Source organism: Gadus chalcogrammus, chromosome 14 (genome assembly GCF_026213295.1).
Source record: "Gadus chalcogrammus isolate NIFS_2021 chromosome 14, NIFS_Gcha_1.0, whole genome shotgun sequence".
In the NCBI taxonomy this organism is placed as follows: Eukaryota; Metazoa; Chordata; class Actinopteri; order Gadiformes; family Gadidae; genus Gadus; species Gadus chalcogrammus.
In genome coordinates this window covers 21,081,083-21,095,966 of record NC_079425.1, presented here as the reverse complement: position 1 = coordinate 21,095,966, position 14,884 = coordinate 21,081,083, and the positions used below count along the sequence as shown (strand labels likewise).

Sequence of the window (14,884 nt, the reverse complement as noted above, 5' to 3'; positions counted from 1 at the left end):
GTGTGTGTGTGTGTGTGTGTGTGTGTGTGTGTGTGTGTGTGTGTGTGTGTGTGTGTGTGTGTGTGTGTGTGTGTGTGTTGTGCGTCTGCGTGTGCATGTCTTTGTGTTGAAAGTGCTTTGCAAGTATTAGTAGTAGTGATGTGGGCGGGTCCTGGGGGGTGTAATCGTTTCCATTGGCTGGAGACAGAGGCCTTAGCCCTGCCCCCCCGGGCTCTATATAAACATAGACAGCAGCTCCCCCTTGCTTTCTGTCTCAACAATGTTGCAGTGGTGAGAAACCGGCACTTCCCCGACCGCCACCTGGACTGATCTAGAGGAAGATGGAGGAGCGCGGGCTGTCACTGTGGATCTACGTAGGAGTGCTGGCCCTGATGCTGATGGGGGCTTTGCAGAGGGTTCTGCCCCTGCACCTCAGCAGCTGGCCTGCCCTGGTGGCCAGGCTCTGGGCCTCTGTGCTGATGGAGTGGCTGGGGGCCTTCTGGACGGCAGCCCTGCTGATCTTCTCTCTGGCCCTGGGGCTGGCCTGGTGGCTCCGCTCAGCCCGGGTCTCAGGGGTCGCCCTCCTGGCCCCCGAGGGCAGGGCCGTCTGCATCACAGGTCAGTCTAACCCCAGACAACAAGCCCTACCGCTAGGCCTAACCCCTAGCCCTAGCCTAGGCCCCCAGACCAACCCTGACCCCTACCTCTGGACCAATCCTGACCCCTACCCTGACCCCTACCTCCAGACCAACCCTGACCCCTACTCCCAGACCAACCCTGACCCCTACCCCCAGACCAACCCTGACCCCTACCCTGAACCCTACCTCCAGACCAACCCTGACCCCTACCCTGACCCCTACCTCCAGACCAACCCTGACCCCTACCTCTGGACCAACCCTGACCCCTACCCTGACCCCTACCCTGACCCCTATCCTGACCCCTACCTCCAGACCAACCCTGACCCCTACCCTGACCCCTACCTCCAGACCAACCCTGACCCCTACCCCCAGACCAACCCTGACCCCTACCTAGTCTAGACCAAACCTGACCCCTACCCCCAGACCAACCCTGACCCCTACCTAGTCTAGACCAAACCTGACCCCTACCCCCAGACCAACCCTGACCCCTACCTCATGCCCTAACCTCTACCTCTAGCCCTAACCCTGACCCCTACCTAGTTTAGACCAACCCTAACCCTAACCCTCTTACCCTAACTTAAACCTAGCCCACCAACTCAACCTCTTGGGTTAATGCTGTGTCTGAATGCTTTGCTCTTTTACTATGTGTGTGTGTGTGTGTGTGTGTGTGTGTGTGTGTGTGTGTGTGTGTGTGTGTGTGTGTGTGTGTGTGTGTGTGTGTGTGTGTGTGTGTGTGTGTGTGTGTGTGTGTGTGTGTGTGTGTGTGTGTGCGCGAGTTTGTGAGTGCTCTGTTAGAATGCTAGAATGCTTTGCTAGAGCAAGTTCAGTAATTGATATTGTGGTTGTAGGTTAACAGTCCCAACTTGAGATTCATTGAAAAGCACATGACCCCAACAAAACATTCACTGTTAGGATACACAGACTAGTCCCTGGTCCAAAAAGGTTGTCATGCTCGTGTTCAAACTAGTGTTGTCATGCTATGTATAGCATGTTCAAAGTTCAGTAATCTTGGCTTCCACCTTGTTTGAGTGAACAGGATTGTATTGGTCCATGTGTTGTGAGAAGGTCTCTTCTGAGAACTCACTGTGTTTGAGTCCAAAACGTCTCTATATATGGCCTTAATGTATCTGTGTATTCATAACTTTATATCTAGCTCAAATATGTTGTGAGTGTCTTTAAAATTAAATCTGCTTTCAATATATTTGATGTGAATTTTATTATTAGACACATTCTTCTTTGGATCGGATATCTAATAATAATAACATTATCATTATTAATAATAAAAGTAGTAATAATAATAACAACATGAATATATGGTTATATGGTGAAAGTATCACTTTATATTGAAGGACATAGAAAGCAGTTGTTCTGTTTCAGGGTCAGTTCGAGGGTCTGGTAATGTATGTCTGAACTATACTCTATTTGTGTAAATATGAGAAAATTCATCTATAAGTGAAATATTAAATTTATTACAATTGTTATAGTAATTGTTGAGTAATTGTTGCATGAATAATAATTGTCATATGTATATGATAATTATAATTGTCATGGCTATTATTATTGCAATTATTCTTATAATTCATATCATCATAAAAGCTTGGGATGTTTGGGTTAATGTTACTTAGTTTGCATGATATAAGGGTGAGGGTTAAGTTTAAGGGATAAAGGTGACGGCGTGCGTGTTAGGGTGTTAGGGTTAAATGGTTCGGTTGAGGCCTAGAGGTGAGGTCTAGGGTAAGGTTCATTTAGAATAAGCTGTTTGCATGCAACCATGTGCAGGTCTATTATTCAAAAGATTACCTCGGCTTCTCCTTGTCCAATAAGAACTTCTGAATATGTTGTTACCATGCAAACATGTGCTGGTCTGTTACTCAGAATATTCTCTGGGCTTCTCTTAGGGCATTCTGTTAGTAACACGGTTCTATGTTCTATAATCTGTACTCTCTGGTACTATGTTCTATAGTCTGTTAGTAACATGTTACTATGGTATATAGTCTGTTAGTACAGTGGAACTGAACAGCATGTCAGTACTAAGTAGTTACATTACATCATGGTACTATGTTCTATAGTCTGTTAGTAATCTGGTACTATGTTATATAGTGTGTTAGTAACATGGTACTATGTACTGTGGAACTGAACAGCATGTCAGTACTACTATTCTCTTAAGTGGTCCTGAACATAGCAGCTTGTTAGTACCTTGACAGTTTCCTTGGACCTCCGCCCACTAGCAGATGTGCTGAACTGGGAACCCTCCATGCACTTTTTGACTGCATTCGGCCATGTTTGTTTTCTTGTTCGGAGGCCACGGTTGGAGGGCTTCACTATTGCATAAGACTTTTTCCAGTCCAACCTCACTTGTCTCACAGTTTCGCAGTGCCAAGTCCATCTCTCTCCCAATCCCCCAGTGCTCACTATTTCCTGCTTCACTGTAGTGTACTCTTCAGAGCTTCTAGGTATACTGTCCTACCCACGTACTTCTAGGTATACTGTCCTAACACAGTACTTCTGGGTATAGTGTCCTAACACAGTGCTCCTAGATATACTTTCCTCCATAAGTCCTCCTAGATATAATGTCCTGCAGTTCTCCTAAACAATATTTCTTCCTACTCCCCGATCTATTGTATTCCTACTTCTAGATCTACTTTTCTCATACAGGTCTCCTAGATATACTGTCCTCCCATAGTACTCCTAGATATACTATCCCCCTATTCCAAGATATTCTGTCCTGCTACATTACTCTTAAATATAATGTCCTCCTACATTACTCCTAGATATGTCTTCCTACAGTGCTCAAAGATATATTTACCCTGGTTGCTTAACCAGTCTTAAAACTAACCTCTGCAGCGTTTTGTTCTTCTTACCATAACTACGGCTAATGAGGTTATTAATGAGTGTGATGATGTGTGTATCCTCTAGGCTGCGACAGCGGCTTTGGGGAGGCTTCAGCCAAGCGTCTGGACGCGCTGGGGTTCAAGGTGTTTGCTACGGTGATGGACCTGTCAGGGGAAGGGGCCATGGAGCTGAGAAGTGCGTGTTCCTCCAGGCTGAGCCTGCTGCAGGTGGACATCACTCGCCCTGAACAGGTCCAACAGATGCTGCTGGCCATCAAGACAGAGCTGGGCCTGAAAGGTGAGGGGTTAAAGGGTTAGGGTCGGGTGGAAAGGGTAAGGGTTTAAGGGTTATGGTTACAGCGTTAGGGTCAGAGGGATAGAGGGTTAGTGTCAGAGAGGTGGGGTAACAGGGTTACAAGGTTATTAGGGGTTGAGATTCAGGGTGAGAGGGTTAGGGTGAAAGGGTTTGGGTTTGTTAATAAGAGTGAGAGGGTTAGGGTCAGAGGGTTGCAGGGTTAGGGACAGAGGGTAATGGTCAGAGGGTTACAGGGTTACAAGGTTATTAGGGTTTGAGGTTTAGGGTCAGAGGATTCGGGTTCAGTTTTAGAGTTAGAGGGTTGCTAGCCGAGCATGGTATTTAGCTGATGGGTGTCCTTAACACCTTTTACGTACTCTGAAATCCAACAGTTAGAAAATAGATGATGATGAGGTAAAAATAATAAAGATAAAAATGATAACAATAATTGTATTATAATCTAGCACTAACAGCATTTTGTTTATTGTTAAATGCACTTTTAAGAAGTGTCTTGGAAAAAGCTTCAGCTATATAAACGTGATGGCATGTAAGGCTTTAAAATGAAGAGGAGAGACTGCCCTCTGGTGGTCAGTGGAGGTGATGCAGCAGAGCTGTTTCATAACTGTTTTACCCAGTACCTAGTGCCACAGTAACTAACAACATAGTACCATGTACTAAACACAGTCATGTTGTGCTGTGTGTGTGTTTCTGTGTGATTGTGTGTCTGTCTGCATGCGTGTGTGCGTGTGTCTGTGTGTGTAGGTCTATGGGGTTTAGTAAACAATGCAGGAGTGTGTGTGAACTTTGGGGATGCAGAGCTTTCCCTGATGTCAACGTACCGCCGCTGCATGGAGGTCAACTTCTTCGGCAGTCTGAGCGTCACTAAGACCCTCCTCCCTCTCCTCCGCCGGAGCAGGGGCCGCATCGTGACCGTATCTAGCCCTGCAGGTATGGACGGACAGTTCTAGGGGCTGAGATGTGTGCATTATTATCAATCATATGATCGAATTGTTAAATATTCAGGTTACCAAGTTTAAGGCCCAAACTTGGATTTGGGGTCTTACCTATGGGGATTTGGGGAGCAACTAATTTGTGGGCTTTTGGGGTGTACCTAATTCATAGGTTTTGGGGTGTAATTAACGAGAAACTTTTTTTCGTAACTAGCCTATTGGTCTTCGGTGTGTAACTTATTCATGGGTTTTTGTGTAACTAACTTGACGGTTCTGTGGTTTAGGGGATCAGCCCTTCCCCTGTCTAGCAGCTTACGGTGCGTCTAAAGCAGCACTCAACCTCTTAACTAACACCCTCCGCCATGAGCTGGAGCCCTGGGGGGTCCAAGTGTCCACCATCCTGCCTTCCTCATATAGGACAGGTAAAACCCTCAGCAACCCAACGTCCACATTCACTAACCCAACTATCACACTAACCTACCCAACTATCACACTCACTAACCCAACCATCACACCATCAACGCTAACACAGGCGAAATTGGCTAACAGGCGATAGTTAGATAGATAGTTTAGCTAGTATAGCTAGTAAGTTACTGATAGTGATATCTGGGGATAGTTGCGGTGATAGTCAGTGATGGTTAGTTATAGCTAGTGATAGTTTGGGACAGTTAGCTAGTAATTTAAAGCTAGTTATTGTTAGACAGTGAATATGATAGTTACTGATAGCTTTTGATAGTTTGAGTAGTGATAGTTACTGACAGATTGCGATAGTAAGTGAATCGTGATAGTAAGTGCGAACTAGTAAGACTAACTAGGGTTAGTACAGAAGTAATCCCAGCTGTGTCTTGCAGGTCAGTCGGGTAACGAGCTCTACTGGGGGAGGCAGCAGGACCACCTTCTCCTCAACCTCGGTCCCGCTCTGCTGGAGGAATACGGGCAGGACTACTTGGCCGAGACAAGAGAGCTGTTCCAGGAACATGCGAGGAATGCTGCGGAGGACCTGAGCCCTGTGGTGAATGCCATCGTCCAGGCTCTGCTCTCCCCTCAGCCCCGCGTGCGCTACTACGCTGGGCCTGGAGTGGGCTTCATGTACTTCCTCTCTAGCTACCTTCCATACAGCGTCAGTGACACATTCCTCCAGAAACTGTTTGTTAAGAAGAAGTTGATGCCTCAGGCTCTTAGGAGGCACCCAGGGCTTGGTCTACAAGCCGGTGTCAACAACAACAACAACAATGAGGAGAAATCAGAACAGTAGCCTGTTTGCCAGTTTGGCATCATCCAGAAAGTGGAGGGAATTGATGGGTTGCTGAAAGGATCATGGAAATGTTTGTTTTGCTGTAGTGATACTGTCCCTATTACAACCATCTCTTGAATCACCGGGACATGTACAGACAGACTTATAATATTGTTAGCCCTAACCCACCCAGCATGAAAACACTGGCATGTGTAAATATATCTGACAATAAAGATATGTCGATGTGGGTATAATGTGCCTTGAAATATAGATCATATTCACATTTCCGCCCATTTATTTGATAACATAGATGATTCTTTTTTTTACTTATTCACACATTAAGCACTTTGCAGGCCTACGCTATTATTATTATTACTATTACTATTATTATATGTATTATTGTTTTTTCTTATTATTCTCCTTGTTATTTTTGTTGTTCATCGTCGTATTCATATTTGCAAGTGGTTAATGGCGACTGCAATTATTAAATCACAAAATCTGAATTTAGAACCCTGTTTTGCGACGATTGTATATACTTCTGTAGTCCGGTGTCCGGGTAGGTTGGGTTGGTTTTTGGGGGGGTAATCAATCAAACTAGACTATTTAAACCTCAGCTGTTGTAAAGCCGTGAGATTTCTCCCTCACTTAAACTGTGAATTTTTAAATATATATGATTTGACTAAATGTGATGTTCCCAAATATTCCCTTGTTCATGTCCCTACATTATTTGATTAAAGTGACTTTTGTTTGTACAATAGTGGCGCTGTGTGTGCTATCCAAAAATAAAGTGCTAATTTAAATTATTTTAGAGGAAAATTAGACTTAGAAAACACTTAAAAACCCTCAGAAACACTTGAAAAAAACACATATAGACATTTCATGGCAACATAGAATACGGTATATCAGATCTTCCGAGAAAATCGTAATCATTGCCAGTTTCAAGTCGAACTTGGTAGTTTCCCTAACTCCCATAGAGCCTGAACGCAACATAAATCGTTTAGCCAATCAGCAACCAGCCCCAGCCCGGTTCGTTGCCACGGAAACAGTACACAGACGCTAGAGACGCTAGCCTGTTAGCATTCTTGTTGGCGCTAGCTAACTATCATCACAAAATAACCATACTAGCTAACGCTAATAACTAAGGTTACTAATTTAGCTATATTTACACCTTCAAAATATTTATCTCACGCGTATCGATTAGAACGGGCTGGTCAGAATAGCATCGATCAGAGGGACATTCTGATTCCTCCAGCTAGCGGCAACGGATCAGGTTATTCTGAGTTTATCTATTATTATTACGGTGACGTTGCGATCATGACGGCGGCGAGGATACAGCTTCGCTATTTATGGATCTAAAGATATATCCCTATATATATTGATATTGATATAGAAATCGATGTATATAGAACCATAGAGATATATCTACCAATATATGCATACATATATATAGGCTGATGGATAGGGGCATATATCGTATAGGCATGATACAATAGGGTGGTGACGAAGGGCCATGCGGTGGTGGGTGGAAGAGGTCTTGGTTTGGCTAAAGGGAAGGAGATGGATGTGTGCAGTAGGAACCCCAACCGAACCTCCCCAGTAAGCGAAGCAGGTGGAGGTGACCAAGTGCCTCTGTGTTCCCGGACCAATGGGTGGAGCTGGCCACCCCACCCTCTCCAGCTGCTGGCCTGGCTGCTCTACCTCTTTTTTGCCATCACCAGCCTGGGAATTTTCATCCCTCTGCTACCTCCACACTGGCTGCCGGCTGGCTACATCGTATCCTTCAAGGAGCTAGGAGCTAGGACACATTAGGAGCTAGGATACATTGTATGCTCTAAGGTAAGGCGCAAGGACACCTTGTATCCTTAAAGGAGCTAGCACACATTGTATTCTTAAGGTAAGGAGCCAACAAGCTAGGACACATCATTTCCTTCAAGGAGATAGATGATGGGACACCATGGTATCCTTAAGGGTAAGGAGCTAGGATACATTGAATCCTTTGAGGAGCTAGGACACATTTTATTCTTAAATATAAGGACCTATAGGACACATTGTGTCCTTTTAGGAGCTAGGACACATTGTATTGTAAAGGTAAGGACCAAGAACGCATTGTGTACTTTTAGGAGCTAGGACACATTGTATTCTTAAAGGTAAGGACCTAGGACCCATTGTATCCTTTTAGGAGCTAGGACACATTGTAATGTAAAGGTAAGGACCCAGGACTGATTGTATCCTTTTAGGAGCTAGGGGCTAGGACACATTGTTGTGGTAAAGTTAAGGAGCAAGGACACATTGTATCCTTTCAGGAGCTAGGACACTTTGTAATGCTAAAGGTAAAGAGCTAGGACACACTGTTGAAGGAAGAGGTGGAGGGAGGAGATGGAGGGAGGTGATGGAGGGAGGTGATGTAGGGAGTTGATGGAGGGAGGAGGCGGAAGGAGGAGATGGCAGGAGGGTTGAGAGATGAAGAGGGAGGTAGGGTGGAGGGATCAATCCTGAGTTGCCTTCCGGTGTGCTGTGAGTGAAGGAGGATGGAGGTAGGGCTGCTTTGGTTCTGTTTCATCCTAAGCTGCCTTCCAGTGTACAGGCATCATGTTGGTCGGCCACCTGTGTGTTCACGTGATGGCGGTCTCGCTGGATCCAGCGGATCAGAACGTGAGGAGGAAGACCACCAGCGGTCCTGTGCCTGTCTTTGACCGGTCCAGACACGCCCACGTGATCGAGAACTGCCACTGCTACCTCTGTCAGGTGGACGTGTGAGTAGAGAATGGCCCTCACAATCTCATTTGCTCTAATTTGAAAATGTGTTACAATGCAAGGAAAGGATATTCACTTTAAAGAGTAAACAAACCCAGTTTATGAAACTATAGCCTATTAACTCTCAAGTAAGATGGACAAGATGTCATTTATTACTATAAATTAATGTCCAGCCATATTTGTCTAAATCTGACTCGCGCTATACTAGCCGCACTATATAGCTTAGCCTTGACAAATGTACGCAAGGTTCAAAGTCTTGATTGTTTGTCCTGTAGAAATCTTGTGATGCAATGCCCCAGATTAATTTGATTAGTTAACCGCCCTGGGATTTTTTAAAAGACTTTGGACTGTCGTTAAATCAGAGCTGCTCTCTTGGACCGGATTTTGTAAAGATTTTATATTCCTGAAGTGTGAGCTTGTCATAAGAGCCATAAATGTTCAATATGTATAACATCATCTTGTCAAGAAAAACACCCCCATACTAAAGTATCGATTGTGATCTTAACTCAACCCTATCGTGGATTTACAGCCTTTGGCTCATCATAATAATTACCCAATCCTAAATACTAACTCGATGTGATTCTTCTTGTAGCACTTGATGTGTTTCTGGTAATACTCGTGGCTGTTATGCTACTGCAGTGGCTCTGTTATCAGAACACAGTGGTTCTGTGGTGGTCATTTCTAAGGGCGGCATGTTGCTCAGGAGGACGAGCGGGTCGGCTGGAAACCGCAATATTGTAAAGCGCTTTGGTTGGCCTCTGGTTACAAGAATAGTGCTTTATAAATGCAGTCCATTTACAATCCACGTGCCATCCATTTCTGATGTTGTAACCATCGTTCTGTGTTGCAGCGGCCCCAAGTCGAAGCACTGCAGCTCGTGTAACAAATGTGTTGCGAGCTTCGACCATCACTGCAGGTGGCTCAACAACTGTGTGGGGAGAAGGAATTACAAGTGAGTAGCAGACTACTGTAATAACTACGATTATGTCTGTAATGACTTCAAACCACCGTAGTAAATACTGTTCTAGCTAACCAGCCTAACCAGAGCCTCCCTCTGTCCAGAGTCGAATTCTCCCTAACCATACTAACCAAAACCTACTTGCAGGCATTCTTGAGTGCATGTGATTTGTTTTCTAATATCGTTTCTTAATCGTGTGTGGTGAAATGTGTTGGAATGTAAATATTATGCAGTGTATCAATTGCATTTCGGACCATTTTGAACTGTTGAAATTTGAGCCCTCAAATAATTCCAACTCTCTGTCCAGGCTCTTCCTCAACAGTGTCATCTCAGCCCTGCTCGGGATCTGTCTGGTCCTGGTGAGCGCCACCTATGTCTTCATTCAGTTTTTACTGGATCCATCCCAGCTGCGAACAGACACACACTTCCAAGGTGGGTCGAGGTTCTGGCACGGTTTCAAGATACATCAACAAAATAAATGCCTAGGCTATTTTCATTTGCATTTCGATTTTTTTCCATGTATTATTATAACAATGAAGCTTGGCTTCCAACAGCACATGGAAAAAACATCACTGAAGTGCCTGCTTTATAACATAAATATAATTAATTATTATCCACAAATCATTAAGCACAACTTCAGCAAAGAATGCAGAGCTCAGCAAAAAATGGCAACATTTATAATTAGTCTATCAACATGAATTCAAAGCGTGACTAGGCCAATTGTTTTCCTATGCATAGTTCGTTCATTCGGCCGAGACCTGCCGAATTAACGGTGTATCCAAATCGTGCTGCAAATTCAAAAGTGAACATTCCATCAACCAAATCAAAAAATGCAAAAGCCACAACCCAAATGCAAAAAAACACACGTCAATGAAACGGGCGACTATGTTTTTTCAGTAAAACAGAGTTATACGTTTTATATGTTTGTGTAACAGATTACAATTGAGGCCTATTGTCCTTTTTGTGGAATCCGCCTGCAGGCTTTGCTACGATGTTGAAACTATATAAAAAAAAGCCAGAGTGCTTTGAGACATGATTGCTGAGTGTGTTTTAAACTAACCCCTTTTTAATTCATTTGTATACACCAATGATTAAATCATTTATTCGATCCTTGCACAGTGGACCCAATACGATACGGGTCATTAAAAATAAATATACCATCTCATTGATGCTAATTTCTAGTTACTAAATCTCTCTCTCTCTCTCTCTCTCTCTCTCTCTCTCTCTCTCTCTCTCTCTCTCTCTCTCTCTCTCTCTCTCTCTCTCTCACTCTCTCTCTCTCTCTCTCTCTCTCTCTCTCTCTCTCTCTCTCTCTCTCTCTCTCTCTCTCTCTCTCCCTCCCCCCCCGTCTCTCTCTCTCTCTCCCTCCCCCCCCGTCCCTCTCTCTCTCCCCCCCCGTCCCTCTCTCTCTCTCTCCCCGTCCCTCTCCCTCTCCCTCTCCCTCTCTCTCTAGTGACCAACGACACGGGGCTGTGGTTCGTCTTCCTGCCCCTGGCTCCCGTTGACTCGGCCGGGGCGGTGATCCCCGTCCTGGCGGCCGTCACCATCGGCCTGGGCCTGCTGTCCTGCACCCTCCTCAGCCACCTGCTGGGCTTCCACATGTACCTCAGTGAGTACCCCTGTCTGTCTGTCTGATAGTGTGCGTGCGTGCGTGCGTGCGTGCGTGCGTGCGTGCGTGCGTGCGTGCGTGCGTGTGACCAACTTTTCCAAGACTACAGCAGCCTGTACTATTTAAGGAGCCAATTGTCAGAATGGGAATGTACACAGAGGCCATTTCCATTATTATTATAATGACTTGTACTCAATGAATAATGTTTGTGACCAGGCTAGCCTGTTTCCACTCGAGAATTGTTAATGTGTGTGTGTGTGTGTGTGTGTGTGTGTGTGTGTGTGTGTGTGTGTGTGTGTGTGTGTGTGTGTGTGTGTGTGTGTGTGTGACTGTGTGTGTGTGTGTGTGACTGTGTGTGTGTGTGTGTGTGTGTGTGTGTGTAGTGTGGAACAGGTTAAGTACTTATGAGTACATAGTGAAACAGCGCCACCGACAGGGAACAAGAGGAGCCAGCGCTAAAACTCCAACGAGGAAGGCTTCAGCCAACATCATACAGGTACTAGTACTACCTAGTTCTACCTAGTTCTACCTAGTTCTACCTAGTTCTACCTCATACCGGTACTGAACATAAAACCTAAAACACAACTGCAAACGCCACGACACAAATGCAAAAGCCACGGATGTTGACAAGAAATGACTATTGCATTTGTCCACGTTGTTATTGTAATATCATACAGAATAGAGTGTGGTTAGCCTGCACCTCATTCAAAAATACATAATCTTTTAAAACGTTACCTTCCTATGTGCCAGGCTTCTTGGCATCGTTTGATGTTATTTCCACACAATCTGCAGAATGCTGTTGCAGAATGCGGGATTAATCTATAAAGGGACAACAGGCCTATATTGTAATCTGTTATGAAACTTCTCAAACAGGGTAGAACTTTCCACTTACACATGTTAAGGCAAAGCTAGGCTATGCACATTACTACTATACTCAATGAGTATATAATATATAAGTCTAAAGATATAAAAATATATATATCTTTAGAATATATATCTTTAGCCGGCAATACTAATTTTCCCATTTTGTAGTCAACATCCATTGATGCTCACTTCTGTTGTGTTGTGGCTTGTGGAGTTGTGTATTTGGCACTAGAACTACCTCATATAGACACCAGTACTACCTCATTCTAACGTACCTACCTAGTACTACCTAGCACTTATTCATTCTAGCTCAGCTTTCTCAAACCTCAGACTGACGCACCCAGTGGAGCTACTTCCTCATGTGGTTGAACTTGTGTTTCAGGAACTGAGCTACTCTGGGACCCTGGGATACACCAACCCTGAGGTGGACCACCCCAGAACCCTGGCTCCTCCCGATAGTTTACAGTAAGCCTCACCGTACCGCGTGCTGGTACATCATGATGATTGGTCGAGCCCCTGTGTCGTATATATCGTGCCGATGTCCACAATATACTGACGGGTATTTCACATGTGAAAGTATCACTCCAAAGTAAAGCTGTTTCAGAACTAAAATGAATAGCATCGATTTGACCATTTGGTAAAATGCCATGCGGGTTGCTTATTTAAAGAATTGCTTAGCCAGTACATTTGTTCACTCTCTCAAGTAAATGTTGATACAAACATGTCTGATATTCTCCATAATAATGATAGAATTCACTTGCTACGGCCCGTCCAACTAATCAATAACAAAGATTTTGAAAAGACATCTGAAATTAAATGCAGTAAATTGCAGTTTGTGTAACCTCGAGGTAAAGAATGGCCACTGCTAGGTTTAAAGGTAGAGTTTGACTTCGTGTACCTAGTGTTCTAAAGTGTGTGTGTGTGTGTGTGTGTGTGTGTGTGTGTGTGTGTGTGTGTGTGTGTGTGTGTGTGTGTGTGTGTGTGTGTGTGTGTGTGTGTGTGTGTGTGTGTGTGTGTGTGTGTGTGTGTGTGTGTGTGTGTGCGCGTGCATGCGCGTGCGTGTGTGTGTGTGTGTGTGTCAGGTTCCATATGAATGGTGAGATGAAAAGGATTTCCAGTGGAGGTGAAGAAGACAAAACCACTTCACACACACAGGTGATTCTCATTCTCTCTCTCTCTCTCTCTCTCTCTCTCTCTCTCTGTTTATTACAGCAGGTTAAAGACAGGTTCATTCAAGCAGGTTAAAGACGGGTTTATTCGAGATGGTTTTAGACAGGTTTATTTTAGTTGGTTGAAGACAGGGTTATTCCAGCAGGTTAAAGACAGAGGAGAAAGCTAACAGAAGGGTGTGTTGTGTATTCCTACATTTGTTAGTCTACATGGTGTTGATTTTAAAACTTTGCAGATACTTTGGTTTCCGGACAGAATGTTTTTAGAAAGTCTCCCCTCTGGAAAATGAGCTGTCTGAGTTTGCGTTTGCTTTTAGCCAATAATCGCTGCAGTTGATTGCTACCTCCAGCAGCATGATATTGTCAAAGCAAATATCGAGTGAAGACAGTAAAGCGCCCTTTTCAACCAGATTTGTGCTGGCCTGCTATCAGATTTGTGAGACTACTGTTAAGGGCTGAATAAATAAAGCTAGGGGTGTTAGGGTTAAGCTCGAGGGTTAAGGGCTGAATTAATTAGCTGTTGTTGTTAGGGTTAAGGGCTGGGGTTTAGGGCTGAATTAATAAAGCTGTGATGGTTTGTGCCTTGACAGAGAAAGAAGAAAAAGAAGAGGAAGGTTCACCGAGTGCCTTCAGAAACACACACACCACCTGGTAGTAGCACACAAACATTTATAATAAAGTAAAATCCTAAGAGTCCTAAAAGTTTATATATATTATATTATACCAATTTTCTTGATTATAATTTGAAAATATAGTCTAAATATAATAACGTTAATTCATTATAACAGTGTTAATGTATAATATATAATAATACAAGTAATAGATATATATAATATTGCATAATACTAATATATAATAATAATGTTAATCTATAATAATAAAATAGAATATTGTCATGTATGTCTATATATAATACGGCTCCTGGATGGTTTCACAGCGGAGCTCTGCGGGGGGCCGGAGCTACCCCACGCAGCCTTCCCTCTGAGGCCCGCTCCGGCCTCGCGGGCCCCCAGCCTGGGGCCCGGGCCGGGCCCTCGGGCCCCGCTGCAGGCCGCGGGGCCGCCCGCAGAGTACCACTCTGACTCGGCCGAGTCTCTGGAGGAGATCCCGGTGCCGCTGGCGCGCCTGGGCTCCTGCTCTTCCTCCGGGACCCGGGCCCTCCCAGCATGCACCTCTTACGGCCCCCCCTTGCCCCGCTTCACCAAGAGGAAGAGGAGGAGCCGGGACCCCCGGCGGGAGACGTTCCCCTCTGAGCCCCCCACTGTGTTTGTGAGCCAGGCCAGCGGGGAGCTGGGAGAACCCAAAGGGTGGCTGATCCAGAACTCTGGACGGAGCTCTCTGGCGTGACCCCTGACCCTAACCCCGTGACCTTTACCCTCATACTGATCCCTGACCTTCAGCCTAACCCTGACCTTCACCCTAACCCTGACCTTCACCCTAACCCCTGGCCTTCACCCTTACCCTGACCTTTACCCTAACCCCATGACCTTTACCCAAACACTGACCCCTGACCTTCACCCTAACATTAACCCTGACCCTAGTCAATTGGTGACTGAACCAGCACACAGATTATTCAGACCTACAACTTGGATGGTTTTATCTC

General features: G+C 44.9%; 2 protein-coding genes across 2 annotated transcripts; both read left to right on the top strand.

Moving 5' to 3' along the window:
* The first annotated feature begins 258 nt into the window (after positions 1 to 258).
* Positions 259 to 6,684, top strand: hsd11b2 (hydroxysteroid (11-beta) dehydrogenase 2). The gene is made up of 5 exons (XM_056608305.1): positions 259 to 597; positions 3,534 to 3,746; positions 4,506 to 4,691; positions 4,978 to 5,115; positions 5,545 to 6,684. Exons 1-5 carry the CDS (start codon positions 321 to 323, stop codon positions 5,946 to 5,948), a joined length of 1,218 nt encoding a protein of 405 aa, XP_056464280.1. The 5' UTR covers positions 259 to 320; the 3' UTR covers positions 5,949 to 6,684.
* A 244-nt stretch (positions 6,685 to 6,928) lies between these two features.
* zdhhc1 (zinc finger DHHC-type containing 1) lies at positions 6,929 to 14,628 on the top strand. Its single transcript, XM_056607077.1, has 10 exons — positions 6,929 to 7,700; positions 8,505 to 8,680; positions 9,532 to 9,633; positions 9,947 to 10,071; positions 11,093 to 11,248; positions 11,632 to 11,744; positions 12,495 to 12,577; positions 13,195 to 13,267; positions 13,872 to 13,932; positions 14,219 to 14,628. The coding sequence occupies exons 1-10, from the start codon at positions 7,485 to 7,487 to the stop codon at positions 14,626 to 14,628; spliced, it is 1,515 nt and encodes a 504-aa protein (XP_056463052.1). The 5' UTR covers positions 6,929 to 7,484.
* Positions 14,629 to 14,884: the final 256 nt, after the last annotated feature.

Excerpts from the sequence above, each read along its gene's own strand:
- hsd11b2 (XM_056608305.1), top strand. The coding sequence starts at position 321 with ATGGAGGAGCGCGGGCTGTCACTGTGGATCTACGTAGGAGTGCTGGCC. Across the intron at positions 4,692-4,977 it reads GACCGTATCTAGCCCTGCAG|GGGATCAGCCCTTCCCCTGT; the intron begins GTATGGACGGAC and ends TCTGTGGTTTAG. Across the intron at positions 5,116-5,544 it reads GCCTTCCTCATATAGGACAG|GTCAGTCGGGTAACGAGCTC; the intron begins GTAAAACCCTCA and ends TGTGTCTTGCAG.
- zdhhc1 (XM_056607077.1), top strand. The coding sequence starts at position 7,485 with ATGGATGTGTGCAGTAGGAACCCCAACCGAACCTCCCCAGTAAGCGAA. Across the intron at positions 7,701-8,504 it reads GGCTGCCGGCTGGCTACATC|TGTACAGGCATCATGTTGGT; the intron begins GTATCCTTCAAG and ends GCTGCCTTCCAG. Across the intron at positions 11,745-12,494 it reads CTTCAGCCAACATCATACAG|GAACTGAGCTACTCTGGGAC; the intron begins GTACTAGTACTA and ends CTTGTGTTTCAG.